General features: G+C 46.9%; 1 protein-coding gene and 1 long non-coding RNA gene across 2 annotated transcripts in view; both read right to left on the bottom strand.

Annotated features, from left to right (window-relative positions):
• Positions 1-15,208, bottom strand: part of SAE1 (SUMO1 activating enzyme subunit 1) — a 70,699-nt gene extending 55,491 nt beyond the window's left edge. The window contains exons 1-2 of the mRNA XM_082370188.1: positions 14,996-15,208; positions 1,276-1,387 (exon numbers count right to left, since the gene is read on the bottom strand). Of these exons, the coding sequence (XP_082226314.1) occupies positions 1,276-1,387; positions 14,996-15,093 (210 nt within the window). The 5' untranslated portion in view covers positions 15,094-15,208. The remainder of the gene's footprint in view (positions 1-1,275; positions 1,388-14,995) is intronic.
• LOC309617670 lies at positions 3,450-10,823 on the bottom strand. Its single transcript, XR_014238106.1, has 2 exons — positions 10,685-10,823; positions 3,450-8,799 (listed from the first exon to the last, which is right to left on the bottom strand). It is a non-coding gene; the product is annotated as an uncharacterized lncRNA (long non-coding RNA).
• Positions 15,209-15,863: the final 655 nt, after the last annotated feature.

Genomic DNA, 15,863 nt, shown 5'->3' with positions numbered 1-15,863 from the left:
GGGTGGGTTCAGTTAATTATCTGGCAGCTTGCTCGCAGGGATTTTCTTTCCTTAGAAAGTTTTGAATTCAAGTCAAAAATCAATTTGTGACTGTGATATTAAGTGAGCCAACCTATGTGTCTCTTCGTATTGCAGGAGAATTAAAACAACAAAAATTCTAGATATTATTTTCTCCTGAAACTCCAAACAAGGTGAGCTTTTAAAAATTTCATTAACATTTACTTTTGTCTACAGAGCCTATACCTCACACTGTGTGTGCTAGTTACTTAGCATGAGACAGGACCCCTGTTCATTGCCTAAAAGGAAAAAAAGACACAAATAATATCATGTGACAACACAATTTTTGAAATATTTTTAACTAAAAAAATACATGATTAAAAAAAAAAAAAATACATGATTTCTGGAATTTGCTTTAAAAAACTGTCCCAAAAAATACAGGGGAAAAGATAAATAAAAAGATCAACAAAACACTGGTATCTGTAGAAGCCAAGTAGGTGGGGTATCAAATATTATTCTACTTCTGTATATATTTGAAATTTTCCATAAAAGAAAACCAAAATGTCATTGAGGCATGAGAATGTAGACAAAGCAGCAGTTATTTTCACTTTAGAGAAAAGACAGGTCAGAGAAAGCCACATAGGAGTTGGGCACTATGGTTCTATTATCAATTAAATAACATTTTATCATATAATTAACAATTGGAGGCTTATTACATACAGGCACTACATTAAGTGGTCCATATACATTCTCTCTGATCCAACATTTCCCAAGGTAATGCCTGTGAAGCATCTCCATCAAGATCTCCTGAGATACCTTTGTTTTTCTTCTGAGATACCTTTTAAATGTATATATTCCTGAGCCTTATCTCAGACTTTATAAAGTAGAATCATTAGGGGTGAAAGCTACACCAAAATAAAGCCCCGAGGCAATTCTGCATTTTAAATGAGTGATTCAGGTGATTTATGGGTACAAGTTGGAAAAGCACTCCTCTACTCCTCACAATCACCCTCCAAGGGAGATGCTAACTCCACTTTACAGACAGGCAAGACCAGCGAGGAGACGAGAGCCTCCACTGGTTGATCACGTAGGATATGGTGGAGCTGAATTCAAACCCGGTGCTGGCGCTGTCAGTCTCCAAGGGCTACAGTGCCACGGACGCCAGCCCTCCTCTTTCACAGCCCAGAAGGGGCAAGTAGGAAGGCACGAAATCTCCACGTGTTTATACTAAAGAGGGGAGATGGCGAAGGAGAGTGATAAGGCAGCAGAACATCTCACCTGCTCGTGATCCAGCATGGTCAGTCCTTTCACTCCGGCCAGGATGAGATTCTTGGCGATTTCAGCCCCGAGTCCCTTCATGCCAACAAGAAGCACCCGGGAGGCCCGCAGCCTACAAGGCAGATATTGTCAACGGATGAAAGAGGACAGTGGAAGCTCCCCGAATCATTGAAGAACAAGACAAGACAAAAACAGGGAAATGATCTTGGATTTCATTAACTGCACTTAAGCATCCAGGCCTCAAATCTTGAAAAAGAGACAGGCTCCAATCTATCCTGCTGAGAACAATTCGTTCAACAAATATTTATTGAACACCTATTATGCCAGGCCCCCCTCCAAGGTGTGGAAATACAGCAGTGAATAAACAGACACAATTCCTGCCCTCAGAGCTTGTATTTTGTAAAGACAGACAAACAAATAGAGATATGTAATATCTCAAAAAGTGAAGAAAATCAAGCATGATGTGGATCAGGAATGATGGAGGATGTGACTTTAGTCAGACTGATCGTGAAGGCCTTTCCACGGAGGTGCTGAGCAAAAATCAAAATGAAATGAAGGACATACATACAGATACTTGGGAGAGGAACATTCCAGGTAGAGAAAAAAGCAAGTGCAAAAGCCCCGAAGCACAGGAGTGCTTGGCATATTCCAGGAGCAGGAAGGCAGAAAGAGCAGCTGAAGAGCAGTGAGCAAAGGGAAGAATGGGGGACTTCCCTGGCAGTCCAGTGGTTAAGACTTCACCTTCCAATGCAGGGGGTGCAGGGTTTGATCCCTGGTCAGGGAACTAAGATCCCACATGCCTCCCTGCCAAAACACCAAAACATAAAACAGAAGCAATAATGTAACAAATTCAATAAAGACTTTTAAAATGGTCCACATCAAAAAAATCTTAAAAAAGGGAAGAATGGTAGATGAGGCTGTAGACAGAGTCAGGGGCCACATCATGAAGGCTCTTACAGGCACTGTCAGGATTCTGGATTTTATTCTAAACATGACGGAAAGCCATGCGGTGGGGGCGGGGTTGCGATTGGAAGGGGAAGAGTGTCACAGTTAAGGTGAGAGAGGATGACGGCTTGGACTAGTGTGACAGCAGAAGAGAAGGGGAGAAGGGGTACTATTTAAGCTATAACACACAAGGTGGCACGAAAGAGGGCGCATCTGGGAAGCGTTTAGCTCATTCTGAGCCTGTAGAGTGACAGAAGATGAGGCTTAAAAAAAAAAATGGTAGGGCTTCCCTGGTGGCGCAGTGGTTGGGAATCCGCCTGCCAATGCAGGGGACACGGGTTCGAGCCCTGGTCCGAGAAGATGCCACATGCTGCAGAGCAACCAAGCCCATGCGCCACAACCACTGAGCCTGCACTCTAGAGCCCACGTGCCACAACTACTGAAGCCCGCGCACCTAGAGCCCATGCTCCGCAACAAGAGAAGCCACCGCAATGAAAAGCCCGCACACCGCAATGAAGAGCAGCCCACGCACACAACTAGAGAAAGCCCACACACAGCAAGGAAGACCCAATGCAGCCAAAAATAAATAAATTAAATAAATAAATTAAAAAAAAAAAAAGTAGTCAGAGAAGTCTGGACTTAACTCTGAGGTCAGCAGAAAGCAGTATAGGTCCACAATACCTTATTCGAAATCCCTTGAACCAGAAGTGTTTCAGAATCAGAATTTTTCATATTTGAAAAAGGAAATAAAGGGAATTCCCTTTGGGTCCAGTGGTTAGGACTCCGTGCTTTCACTGCTGAGGGCCCGGGTTCAATCCCTGGTTGGGGAACTAAGATCCCACAAGCCGTGCCGTAGGCCAAAAAAAGAAAACAAGAAAAAAAAAAAGGAAATAAAGAGTCTGCATCATATATCATGAAAAACCCCATCAGGATCTTAGGCAGCACCTTGTAATCAAACTCATTAATATTTTTGCAGCAAATGTATGATTATTCACACTGAAAAGCATTAGTAAGAACTAAGAATAGTCTCACCTAAATTCAAGTTCTGCTGACCAATGAGTTTGCTCCTAATTTATGAAATGAGTCCATTCTCATCAAGTACCACTACTAAGGAGAACATGCAGAAACTCTTTTCCAAAAATGGTTCTAATAATTATGGACACTTGCATGTCATCAGGCTAGAAGTCTTTAATGGGAATGATGGCTGATAAAATCGAGTCCTGCATTGATTCTTTTTTTTTTTTTTTTTAATTTTTGACTGCATTGGGCCTTCATTGCTGCACACGGGCTTTCTCTAGTTGCGGTGAGCAGGGGTTACTCTTCGTTGCGGTGCGCGGGCTTCTCATTGCGGTGGCTTCTCTTGTTCCTGCACTGATTCTTGATGCTAGCAGATTTGGGATTTCCTTCAGTGATATGACCAAAGGGTAAAATAGCGGGGGATGGGGGGGAGGGAGAGAACATTGACATAGGCATATGTCTGGGGCTCAGCTTCTCCATTATTGCTTTTTCTACACGGCCCTTCCACTACCAACCATAGCCTAGCTGACAGGAGCCTTTCAAGTGACAATTCCACTTCACCAGAATAATTGGGCAGAGGGCTTAGGGCATACAAGCAAGGTAAATAACAGAGATGCTAGCAATGAGCAGGTCTCTTATCACAGACTGATAGCATTACACCAGCAGAGGGGAGAGGGAAGGAAGCCACGCAGCCTTCCAGAGTCACTCCAATCCCTTGAGAATCAGCACATATAATAAATAAGCAATGTTTCCAAAGACAACATCGTGCACATACCAAACCTGTGGCATTAGAAAGGCTGAGCAGCCGTGCATTTAGCTGTACCTTCCAGGTCTCTGCTCTATCACTGTTAGCCTGCGAGCCCTCCCTTCACCTGGTCCTAACACTGATGTGCCTGGAACTCCAGGTTCCACGGTCCCTCTCATTCTGAATGACAGTCTTTTGCTGTTTGACTGCTGTATCTACCTCAAGGATACAGCTAGACCGGCCCCACTCACTTCTGGGAAATCTGTACCCTCAAACGTTACCAATGGCTCCCTCATCTCCAAACCCACTAACTTCTCCTCAGGCTCTGTTTTCCTTGCTGCTCCTTCAGCAACGGGCAGGGCCCATCACTAATGCCCTCCAGGTGTGAAGACTTGGGCTTGACTTCTGGCTCTGCCACTTCCTAACTGGGTGACCCGGGCAAACTGCACGACCTCTCTGACCTTCAGTCTATTCATCTGTAAAATGGAGATACCAATTCTGACTTCATGATTTAATCTCCTCGACGACCTGGTCAAACATGTATGCAAAACCACCTGGCATCACAGAACAGGTGCTCCATAAAAGTTACTTGAGGGGCTTCCCTGGTGGCGCAGTGGTTGAGAATCTGCCTGCCAATGCAGGGGACGTGGGTTCGAGCCCTGGTCCGGGAAGATCCCACATGCCGCGGAGCAACTTGGCCCGTGAGCCACAATTACTGAGCCTCTGCGTCTGGAGCCTGTGCTCCGCAACGAGAGGCCGCAATAGTGAGAGGCCCGCGCAACGCGATGAAGAGTGGCCCCCGCTCGCCACAACTAGAGAAAGCCCTCACACAGAAACGAAGACCCAACACAGCCATAATTAATTAATTAATTAATTAATTTAAAAAACAGACAAACAAAAAAAAAACCCTCAAATGTGTATGTGTGTGTGTCTTTAAAAAAAAAAAAAGAATCAGTGCAGGAACAAGAGAAGCTATTTATTCATTCATTCATTCAGTCATTCATTTATTTTTAGCTGCGTTGGGTCTTCGCTGCTGTGCACAGGCTTTCTCTAGTTGCAGCGAGCGGGGGCTACTCTTCGTTGCGGTGTGCGGGCTTCTCATTGTGGTGGCTTCTCTTGTTGTGGAGCACAGGCTCTAGGCGCGCGGGCTTCAGTAGTTGTGGCACATGGGCTCAGTAGTTGTGGCTCGCGGGCTCTAGAGCGCAGGCTCAGTAGTTGTGGCGCACGGGCTTAGTTGCTCCGCGGCATGTGGGATCTTCCCGGACCTGGGCTCGAACCCATGTCCCCTGCGTTGGCAGGCAGATTCTTAACCCCTGCACCACCAGGGAAGCCCCTCAAGTAACATTTATGGAGCACCTGTTCTATGATGGGGAGGATGCCAGGTGGTTTTGCATACATGTTTGCCAGCTGCAAACTTTAAATCAGACTTTAAACCCTGCAGACTTTAAAACACAACGTTCCACACACCTGAAACGCACCCTGTCTTCCTCTCTCTGCCTAGTCAAGCCTTTCCTCCAGACTTCAAACCCCAACTCGAATGCCATTTCCTCAAAAAGTCCTTATCACGGCAGACTCAGGCGAGTACCCTCTAAACTCTTCAAGCAACTGCTCCACATAAATGCCTCTGACATAAATCACATGCAGCCCATGGCCTCTCTAGGATCCCTCCATCCTAGAGAGCTCCATAGACTCTGACTGCTCGGGAGGGTTTTGGGGTTCTGTTTGTTTGTTTTGTTTCGTTTTTGTGGCCATGCCTCGTAGCATGCCAGATCTTAGTTCCCCGACCAGGTATCAAACCCATGCCCCCTGCAGTGGAAGCTTGGAGGCTTAACCACTGGACCGCCAGGGAAGTCCCTTGGGAGGTTTTTTAATTCAACTGCCAACAAACACTGAATATCATGTTTATGTTTTTAATCCTTAACCATTCTAGGGGCCCTGAGATTACTGCTTATTTATGGCTCAATTACATGAAAAGCACTTAAAATAGTACCTGGCACATAGTCAGCACTGAAGGATGTTGGCTATCATTACTCAGACTCTAATGCAGCAATTCCCTTCTTGGAATCAATCCTACAGAAATACTCACGTGGGCACAAAAATCATGTACAATGCTATTCACAGCAGCGTCGTCCACCACTTCCCTCCATCTTCACAGCCACACAGCCCTACTCTGAGCCACCATTTCTCACCTATAAAACCACAAGAGCCTGACACCTGGCTTCCCTGCTTCCAATTCCTGCCCCCCAACAATCCACTGTCCCCATCTCAGGTAGAGAGCTTCTAAACCTGACCACGCCACTCTCCTGCTCAGACCTTTCAATGGTTCCCATGCAAGCTCCTTACCAACAGCCCTGCATACCACTCCTGCCTGTCTCATCCTACTCTCGCCCCAGTAACTTGCCTACAGCTGGGCTGGCCTTCCTTGATCCCAGAAAGTGTCACATTTGCTCCCACCGTAGGACTCTAGCATTAGCTGTTCTCTCTGCTTCTTCCCCTAACTCTTCACATGACCCATTCTTTAGGTCTCAGCTCAACTGCCCCTCCTTAAAAAAAGTCCACACTGGCCACCTAATCCAAAATAGGTCTACATCTTTTCTATCTGGAATTTTGCTACTTGTTTATGTGTTCGTTGCTCGTTCCTCCATTATAATGTCAGTAAGCTCCAGAAACCATGGTATCTCTAGCATCTATGACTGTGCTCGGGACTTACCACACTGTTACTCCAATTGCTATTGAATTAATAGATACACCAGGACTTCCCTGGTGGTGCAGTGGTTAAGAATCCGCCTGCCAATGCAGGGGACACGGGTTTGAGACCTGGTCTGGGAAGATCCAACGTGCCGTGGAGCCACTAAGCCCAGGCGCCACAACTACTGAGCCTGCGTTCTAGAGCCCGTGAGCCGCAACTACTGAGCCCATGCGCCGCAACTACTGAGCCTGCGCACCTAGAGCCCATGCTCCGCAACAAGAGAAGCCACTGCGAGGAGCAGCCCGCGCTGCAACGAAGAGTAGCCCCCGCTCGCCGCAACTAGAGAAAACCCACACACAGCAATGAAGACCCAACGCAGCCAAAAATAAATAAATAAATAAAATTTATTTTAAAACAAATACACCATGGGGCTTCCCTGGTGGCACCAGTGGTTGAGAGTCTGCCTGCCAATGCAGGGGATACAGGTTCGAGCCCTGGTCTGGGAAGATCCCACATGCCGCGGAGCAACTGGGCCCGTGAGCCACAACTACTTAGCCTGCGCGTCTGGAGCCTGTGCTCTGCAGCAAGAGAGGCAGTGATAGTGAGAGGCCCGCGCACCGCGATGAAGAGCGGCCCCCGCTTGCCGCAACTGGAGAAAGCCCTCGCACAGAAACGAAGGCCCAACACACCCAAAAATAAATAAATAAATAAATTTATAAAAAAATTACACTGTGACATACTGGGTATAGAGTCTATTGGTAACAACAGTGACAGTAATTACCAACCACAGAGGGCTAAGTTCCAGGCACTGAGCTAGGTACAGTACATACAGTGCCTCACTGAAACCTTGATTATGGTTCTTCACCGTTTTCCTCTCAGAAAAAAAGCACACATCCTAAATGTTGCATACAATTTCTCTCCCTAAAAGGCCAAGTGGCTCCACAGGCCCCCAAGTAGGCCATCACGTTTCCATAGGAAAGGATCCACGTCTGCCTTGAGAAAGGAAAAAAACTGAGGTTCAGAAAAGGTGTCTAAGCTCTCACAGCTAACGGGTGCCAGAGCTGGGATCCCAAATTCAATTCTAACCAGGATCTGTGATTTTTTTTTCCCTCTCTCAATGTCTCCCCCATGCTGCCTTGCATATAGTAGCTTCTAAATAAATACTTGCTGATTTACTCTCCTCTCTACTTCTGCTGCCATGAGAATACCTTTTCAATTTCTGGGAAGGAACCAGTCTTTACACCACAATCTGAATTCACAATACATACTGTAAGGTAAGTCAAGCCAATGAATTCCACTCATGATTAAAAATTCTGAAGACGACCAAATTCATATTCCAACCACATTGAGAGTCTAATGCGTGAGAGTGAGTCATGCAAAAATCCTGTATAAGATGATTTCGAGTAGGGCGAGCACAACGTCCCCGAGGCCAGAGAGAGCTTTAGCATATTTGAGGATCATAAAGATACAAGCAGCTTGAATGGAGTGAGCCAGGGAGATGCAGGGCAAGGTCGGACAAGGCAGGGCAGGAAAGGCAACGGATCTTAAAATATCTGAGTATACAGGAAATCACTGGAAGGCTTTAAGCAGGACTGCTGTGATCTGTTTTTTAAATTTAAATCAGTTTGGCTGCTGTGTGGAGGATGGATTATAAAGAGTCACACGTGGAACAGGGGAGACCAGGGAGGAACTGCTGAGGTGATCTGAGACGATGGGTGTAGCTTGGACTAAGAAAGGAGAATGAGACAGAGCTTGAAGCAGAGCCTCGAGGAATTCCCAATAGACTGGATGTGGACAGAAAGGACAGAGGCTCCTAGGTTTCTGGTCACTGTGACCAGAAAAATGATGGGGCCACTTGGAAGATCTGACCATTTTCTCCTTCTAAAAATACTCTCTTCTTCACTTACAGTACAGTACTTTTCACTTAAATCTACAATCCTGCTCCATCCAACTGCCCATTCATTTTACTTACTTAAATGTCCTGTCAGAATCCAAGACAGAACTTAAGACTGTTCCTCACCTCGATCTGCTTGGGCAAATCTGCTCCTCCTACAGTCTTCCTTGTCCTTTTGGAGTTTCCACTCATCCCACTGACGCCTACTTTATCTCACTTATCTCAACCTATTTCCTATTTAGTTTCCCTTATTTTGTGGCTGGTGATTTATACTTGTCAAATAATGGTAGCTATAACTTACTGAATGCTTTCTGTGCGTAGACTCTATTCATGCATAATCTCATTTCTTTCTCAATAATCTTATGATGCAGATTCTGTTATTTCCATTTGATAAGTGAGAAAACTGAAGCACAGAGAAGTTAAGAAACGTATCCAAGGTTAGATAACTATGAAGTTCTGGAGCTGAGATTCAAACTCAACTATTAACCACTAAAAAATTGATCCTTATATGAAACAACCAGGATTGGCCTCCAGTACACGCTCAGTCACTTTCATGGCAAGTAGGTGCCTATGGAACCAACTGAAGCACTGTCTGAACAGCAGCAGTGTAGGGTAATGAGTGCCTGAAAACAGGGAAGTTTCTGGAGCCCCTTTCCTGTAAAGTCAAAACTTCAGTTGAGTCCTTAAAGATTTAGTCTCACTCACCCCTCCTTTTTTGCAGATGTGGAACCTAAGGCCAAGAAACTGTTGGGGCTTCCCTGGTGGCGCAGTGGTTGAGAATCTGCCTGCCAATGCAGGGGACACGGGTTCGAGCCCTGGTCTGGGAAAATCCCACATGCCGCGGAGCAACTAGGCCCGTGAGCCACAACTACTGAGCCTGCGCATCTGGAGCCTGTGCTCCGCAACAAGAGAGGCCACGATAGTGAGAGGCCCGCGCACCGCGATGAAGAGTGGCCCCCGCTTGCTACAACTAGAGAAAGCCCGCGCACAGAAACGAAGACCCAATACGGCCAAAAATTAATTAATTAATTAAATAATTTAAAAAAAAAAGAAACTGTTGTGACTCACCCAGGGTCAGAGAGCTAGTTAGCAGAGCTGGGAAATGAACCCAGGTTTCTGAACTTCCTAGGTCTTTGCAGTGTACAATCATTTCATCCACTCAACAAATATCTGAATGTTTACATACTTGCAGGCACTGGGAATTTAATAGAGAACAGTCAAACCCCACATCTTAGTTACTGGACATTTATAAAGTGCTTGTCCTCATGGAGCTTATCCTCTACTTCTCTCTTCTCAGTCACCCTCCTTTCTCACTCTTAGATAGGGGATAAATGACCGCTGAGTGGAAGGAGAAAAATTAGACATGGCTTTGTCGTGAAAGTCGGTGCAAAAACTGCTGAAGCACGCAGTCTGAGAACATACAGGGCTGCCAGCTTCAACACTCTCCTTTATGTTCATTTGATTGAAAGAATGAGCCTCCCATTGTGGCAAATGAGCTATTGTGGAAATAGCAGTGAACCTGAAGTTAGTGGCTTAGATTCAAGTCCTCCTTCTTCTATGTACTTGGTGTGTGACCTTGGGACAGGTGGCTCCCTTCTCTGAACCTCATCCACAAAATGGGCTCGGCGCCACAGCAAGAGATGCAAACTCACGTGCTTACAGGGGCCAGGCAATTCTATCAATGAGTGAAGCAGAGCTGCGGGAGACAACGGCCAAGTAGAGAGCCCAGGCTCTGTGTAAAAGAGCCTCGGGACTTCCCTGGCGGTCCAGTGGTTAAGACTCTGCGCTTCCAATGCAGGTGACGCAGGTTCGATCCCTGGTTGGGGAACTAAGATCCCGCATCCTCGCGGTGCGGCCAAAAAAAAGAGGCAGCCTCTGCTTAGCTCCAACCAATGTGGAGATGTCTGACCTTACTATTTTTCAAAAGACAGAAATCAGAAACTGTGAAATCTCCATATGTGGGGAGGGTGGGGGTTGGTTGGGAGGGAGACAGACACATCTTTCCAACTTCTCATTATGAAAAATTTCAAACATACAGAAAAATAGAAAGAACCGTTAACATTTTGCCCTACTGGCTTTACCCATATGCCGACATCACAGCACTTCACACCTTTAGCACGCAGCTCCAAAAATATGACATTCTCCTTCATAACCACACTATTAGCACATCTAGAAAATAATTCCCAAATATCATCTAACAGGACTGAATACTCAAATTTCCCCTATTGCCTAAAAGATGTTTTTTAGGGAAGTTTTCTTTTTGAACCAGGATCCAGTCAGGGTTACACCTTGCACTTGGCTCCACCCTTTACTCTCTTAATCTAGAACAGTCCCTATGCTTGTTTTTTCCATGACATTGACTTCTGGAAGAGAACCAGGGCAGTCGTCTTGTAAAATGTCCCACATTCTGGACATCTCATCATTACCTCAATGGTGTCCTTTAATTTGTTCCTCTGTTCTGTGAAAACATGATATCTAGGCAGAAAACATTGAAGATGATGCACTGAGGTTCTTATTTCATTACATCAGAAGACACATTATTAAATATTTCTAAGTGAAGTCGATTTTATTCCTTCTGATGCTCAAACTGTCCCAAATTTGGCCAATTCTCTAGATTTTTAAATGCTGGCAACTAATTTCAAAAAACTTAAAACATTGTATGAGAGATACACACCAGTTTTTAACCTCCAGACTGTATGAGTTCCCTTGAAGACCCTTTTTATTATTATTTGTCTCCCTTCCAATTCTCTTGGTCCAACATTATAGAGTCAGAGGCAAAACTGTAGCCAGAATGCAGTCTGTTGATTCCCAGGCTGCTTTCTACTTCACAAGGAACCCCAGTCCCCGAAGTTCTCCTATCCCACCTGGAGTTCCCTTAGAGACAAGTCAATTTGCTTTGTGGAGCCTCCTTCCTTTCTGTACAGAGGAGGAAATCACTGCCTTTCCTTCTCCAAAGAGCTGCTATGAGACTCAGCTGAAAAAGGGACAATAGAGCACTTTAATCAACTCTGTAAGACTGTATACAAATCTATAGATTCCAAATTATAGCTAACCCCTTCCTACCCTCCCAGGACCCTCAGCCAATCCTTTTTAGGTTCTCCGCTGAGTTCTGGACATCTTCACTTCCTCAGAATAACTCCCACCTCCCAAGAATTCCATACCCCGACTTTGACTTGCCCCTTAGGTCACCTCTCCCTCAGGAGCCCTCCATCCATTCTTTAATGCTCCTCAGATAAATCATTCATTCCTACCCCTCTGACAGCTCCCTCACTAATTCCAGTTTAATCCTCACCAACTTTACCCTACCTCAGACAAAACCACCTGCTGCCCCCAACGCCTGGGACCAACCCTTCTAGTACACTTAGGGTACCCTTCTCAACCCTTCTAGTACACTTAGGATACCCTTCTCAACCCTTCTAGTACACTTAGGGTACCCTTCTCAACCCTTCTAGTACACTTAGGGTACCCTTCTCAACCCTTCTAGTACACTTAGGATACCCTTCTCAACCCTTCTAGTACACTTAGGATACCCTTCTCAACCCTTCTAGTACACTTAGGGTACCCTTCTCAACCCTTCTAGTACACTTAGGGTACCCTTCTCAACCCTTCTAGTACACTTAGGGTACCCTTCTCAACCCTTCTAGTACACTTAGGGTACCCTTCTCAACCCTTCTAGTACACTTAGGGTACCCTTCTCAACCCTTCTAGTACACTTAGGATACCCTTCTCAACCCTTCTAGTACACTTAGGGTACCCTTCTCAACCCTTCTAGTACACTTAGGGTACCCTTCTCAACCCTTCTAGTACACTTAGGGTACCCTTCTCAACCCTTCTAGTACACTTAGGATACCCTTCTCAACCCTTCTAGTACACTTAGGATACCCTTCTCAACCCTTCTAGTACACTTAGGGTACCCTTCTCAACCCTTCTAGTACACTTAGGATACCCTTCTCAACCCTTCTAGTACACTTAGGATACCCTTCTCAACCCTTCTAGTACACTTAGGGTACCCTTCTCAACCCTTCTAGTACACTTAGGGTACCCTTCTCAACCCTTCTAGTACACTTAGGGTACCCTTCTCAACCCTTCTAGTACACTTAGGATACCCTTCTCAACCCTTCTAGTACACTTAGGATACCCTTCTCAACCCTTCAGGAACCCCTACCATTCCTTCAAACGGCAGTTCCTAGACTCATTCGACACTATGTCTTCAGGCCCATTCTCATCATTTAATCCCCAGTCTTCTATTTCAGGTGCCTTCAACCCTCAGACCAGTGCTTGCTAATGCCTCCTAATGCGCCCTCCTCCCCAGTCACAGAAGGCTCCATACACCTGAAATGAGCCTGAAGTAACCCCCACCTCACCCCACCCACCACACACGCTCTCTCACCAAAAAGTTCTAGAAGCTCCCGCCCCTCAAACCTCTTGACCTGCCTGCCTCCCCAACCCTTCGATCAATTAATTCTGCCCTCTGTACTCACGCACATCACATAACCACCCCCCATCACCCAGACCTCATCACTGAACTCAACCACTCACATATTTCTACTTACATGTATAGTAAACAGCTAAAACGTTAAGTCCAAAAGAGAACTGCTGATTCTTCCCCCACCTCAGTCAGTAAAGGCACTTCCATCTTTCCAATTGCTTCGGCCAAAAACCTTGGAGGCAACCTTGAGTTCTGCCTCTCCCACTCCACACATTTAATCCTTCAGCAAAGCCTGTCCCCTCTATCTTCAAATTATATCCAGAATCTATATCTGACCCCTTCCCTAGAGTTCCAAGCCACCATTACTTGCATCTCAAGGAGATTACCGCAGCAGCCTCCTAAGCGGAATCCTTATTTCCACTTCTGCCCACTTCCACCTGTTCTCCACGCAGCAAGAGCAATCCTTTTCAAACACAACTCAGATCGTGTTACTCCTCTGCTCAAAACTCTCCAACAGGTTTCCCAGCACACTTAGAATTCAAAAGCTACCTCCTGGGACTTCCCTGGTGGCGCAGTGGTTAAGAATCCACCTGCCAATGCAGGGGACACGGGTTCGAGCCCTGGTCCGGGAAGATCCCACATGCCGTGGAGAAACTAAGCCCGCGCACCACAACTACTGAGCCCACGTGCCACAACTACTGAAACCTACACGCCTAGAGCCTGTGCTCCGCAACAAGAGAAGCCACTGCAATGAGAATCCCACGCACCGCAATCAACAGTAGCCCCCGCTCGCCGCAACTAGAGAAAAGCCCGCGCGCAGCTACGAAGACCCAACACAGCCAAAAATAAATCAATTAATTAATTTAAAACAGAAAAAAAAAAAAAGCTACCCCTCATTTGGTTCCAGCCACCCTGTTGCTCTCATTTGTCAAGCATGCTCTGTCTGGCCTCTAGGATTTTACACTTGTCCCCGATGCTAGAAAGGTCTTCCCAGATGGCCACACGGCTTTTCCTTTCATACAGGTCCGAGGCTCAATGTTACCTCTTCAGAGGCCTCCCCTGGCCTCCCTATCAAAATAGCTCTCCCACCTCACCATCCTTTATTGATCCTCTTTCCCTGCTTTATTTCTTCTCCCTAGCACTTGCATTGCCTAATATGTTATTATTTCTTTATGTGTATTGCCTCCCCCACCGGAACGTAAGCTCCAAGTGGGCAAGGAGTCTGCCTAGTTCATTAATACCCGCTCAGCGCCGGTGGCAGGTGCTCAATAAATATCTGATCATATCGACCACCTCTTTCAAAGACCTCATCCCCTCCTAAAATTACTCCCCCATGCCCAAGGTATCCCCAATCCTGTCCTCTCGGGACACACCCCCAGATCTAGACACAAGCAATCTCTTCGGGTACCTCCAGCCCCGCCAGACTCTCCGAGCCTCTCAGGAACCTCACTTGAAATTACTTGCTCCAAAACTCCTCGAAAAAAACCCTCACTCTTTCAGACTGGCCCACCCCTTAGAGGCCACAAGAATGAATGTAAGCTCGCATCTGTTGGGCTCGCCAGTCTCTCCAGCATCCAGCAGAGAACAGGTTTCCACTACCTATGAATGAATGAACTATGCCCCCCCACTTTCATCGTTTCCATGCATTCCTGGCCCCCCCTTTTCCCTAAGTCCCCAACCCCGATCCAAACGCCACCATCGCTCCCTTCGGGCGTCGAGTTCCTGAGTCTGCATCCTCCGGATCTCTCAGAACTCCCCCAGCTCCCCTTCTAGAGGTCGCCAATTCCTCGGAACGGCCCTCCCACCACCTAGGACGTTCCCTCTTCCCATACCTTCCGAGGAAACATCCCAAATCAACCCCTCCAGTCCTCTCATGAAGGCGACCACGGCCGGGTACACGATTCCCGCCTCCTCTCTTCAAATTAAACCCTCCGGCTCCCCAACGCCTCAGGCCAGACCACCCTCCAAACCCTCAGTCCCGCAAGCCGCACCGGCCCTGACCGTTTCTGGGCCTCCAATCCCCAGAGACGGATCTGCCGGTCATACTGAGCCGCCTCCTCCTCGCTGATACCGCCGCCCGCCTCCTCCTTCTCCACCATGGCGCCGGCTCTCGCCGCCGCAGCTCTGGTCCTGCTCACGGCAACCGCCCGCCGGCCCCACAAGCCGCCAACCGCCGCGGGCCGCGCGCCCAGGCCGCATCTGCGCCTGCGCCAGGGATCGCGCCTGCGCAGTACCTTCTCCAAGCCCCGCCCGCTCCTGGACCCTGGAACCACGTGGACCTCCTTAGCCTCCGAGGTGGGCGGGCATCAGCCAGTCACGTGATGGAGTCTCCTGCCAATCCTGGCCAAAAATCCGCGCGGCTTCTGGCCCCACAAGGATACCCAAGTGGTCGTTTATGAGGCCTTCAATTCAGTAAGTAAAATGGAGCGTCTGCGGAAATCCCGGTAACGGGGATGTTGTGAAATAGGGTGGCGAGTAAAATAGATAAAATCCTGCCCTCATGGAACTTACGTTCCCTTGAGGAGGGCCCAAAGGAAAAAATATATAAATCAGGCCCTCAATAAATGTTTTGTAGAAAATGAAAACAGGATATGGGACTACAGGGTGACAAGTGACTGTTGAACAGAGATCTGAAGGAACCGTAGAAACAAGCTGGGTAGATAACTGGGAAATGTAGCATTCCTGGATGGAACAGCAGCTGCAAAGGCCCTGAGGCTGGCACATGCTAATGTAATTGAGCTGTGGAGAGGGCAGGGTGGCTGGAGCAGAGTGAGAGGGTGGCAAGAGATTAAATCATAATATGAAGCAGGTGGGGAATCTTGTAGGTTAGTAATAGCTAATATGTATTTTCCCTAGACAAAATACCTTT

The sequence above is a fragment of the Balaenoptera borealis genome, assembly GCF_965194805.1.
Source record: "Balaenoptera borealis genome assembly, chromosome: 19".
NCBI classification, from domain to species: domain Eukaryota; kingdom Metazoa; phylum Chordata; class Mammalia; order Artiodactyla; family Balaenopteridae; genus Balaenoptera; species Balaenoptera borealis.
The sequence above is the reverse complement of the archived record's forward strand: the minus strand, read 5'-3'. Positions and strand labels throughout refer to the sequence as shown.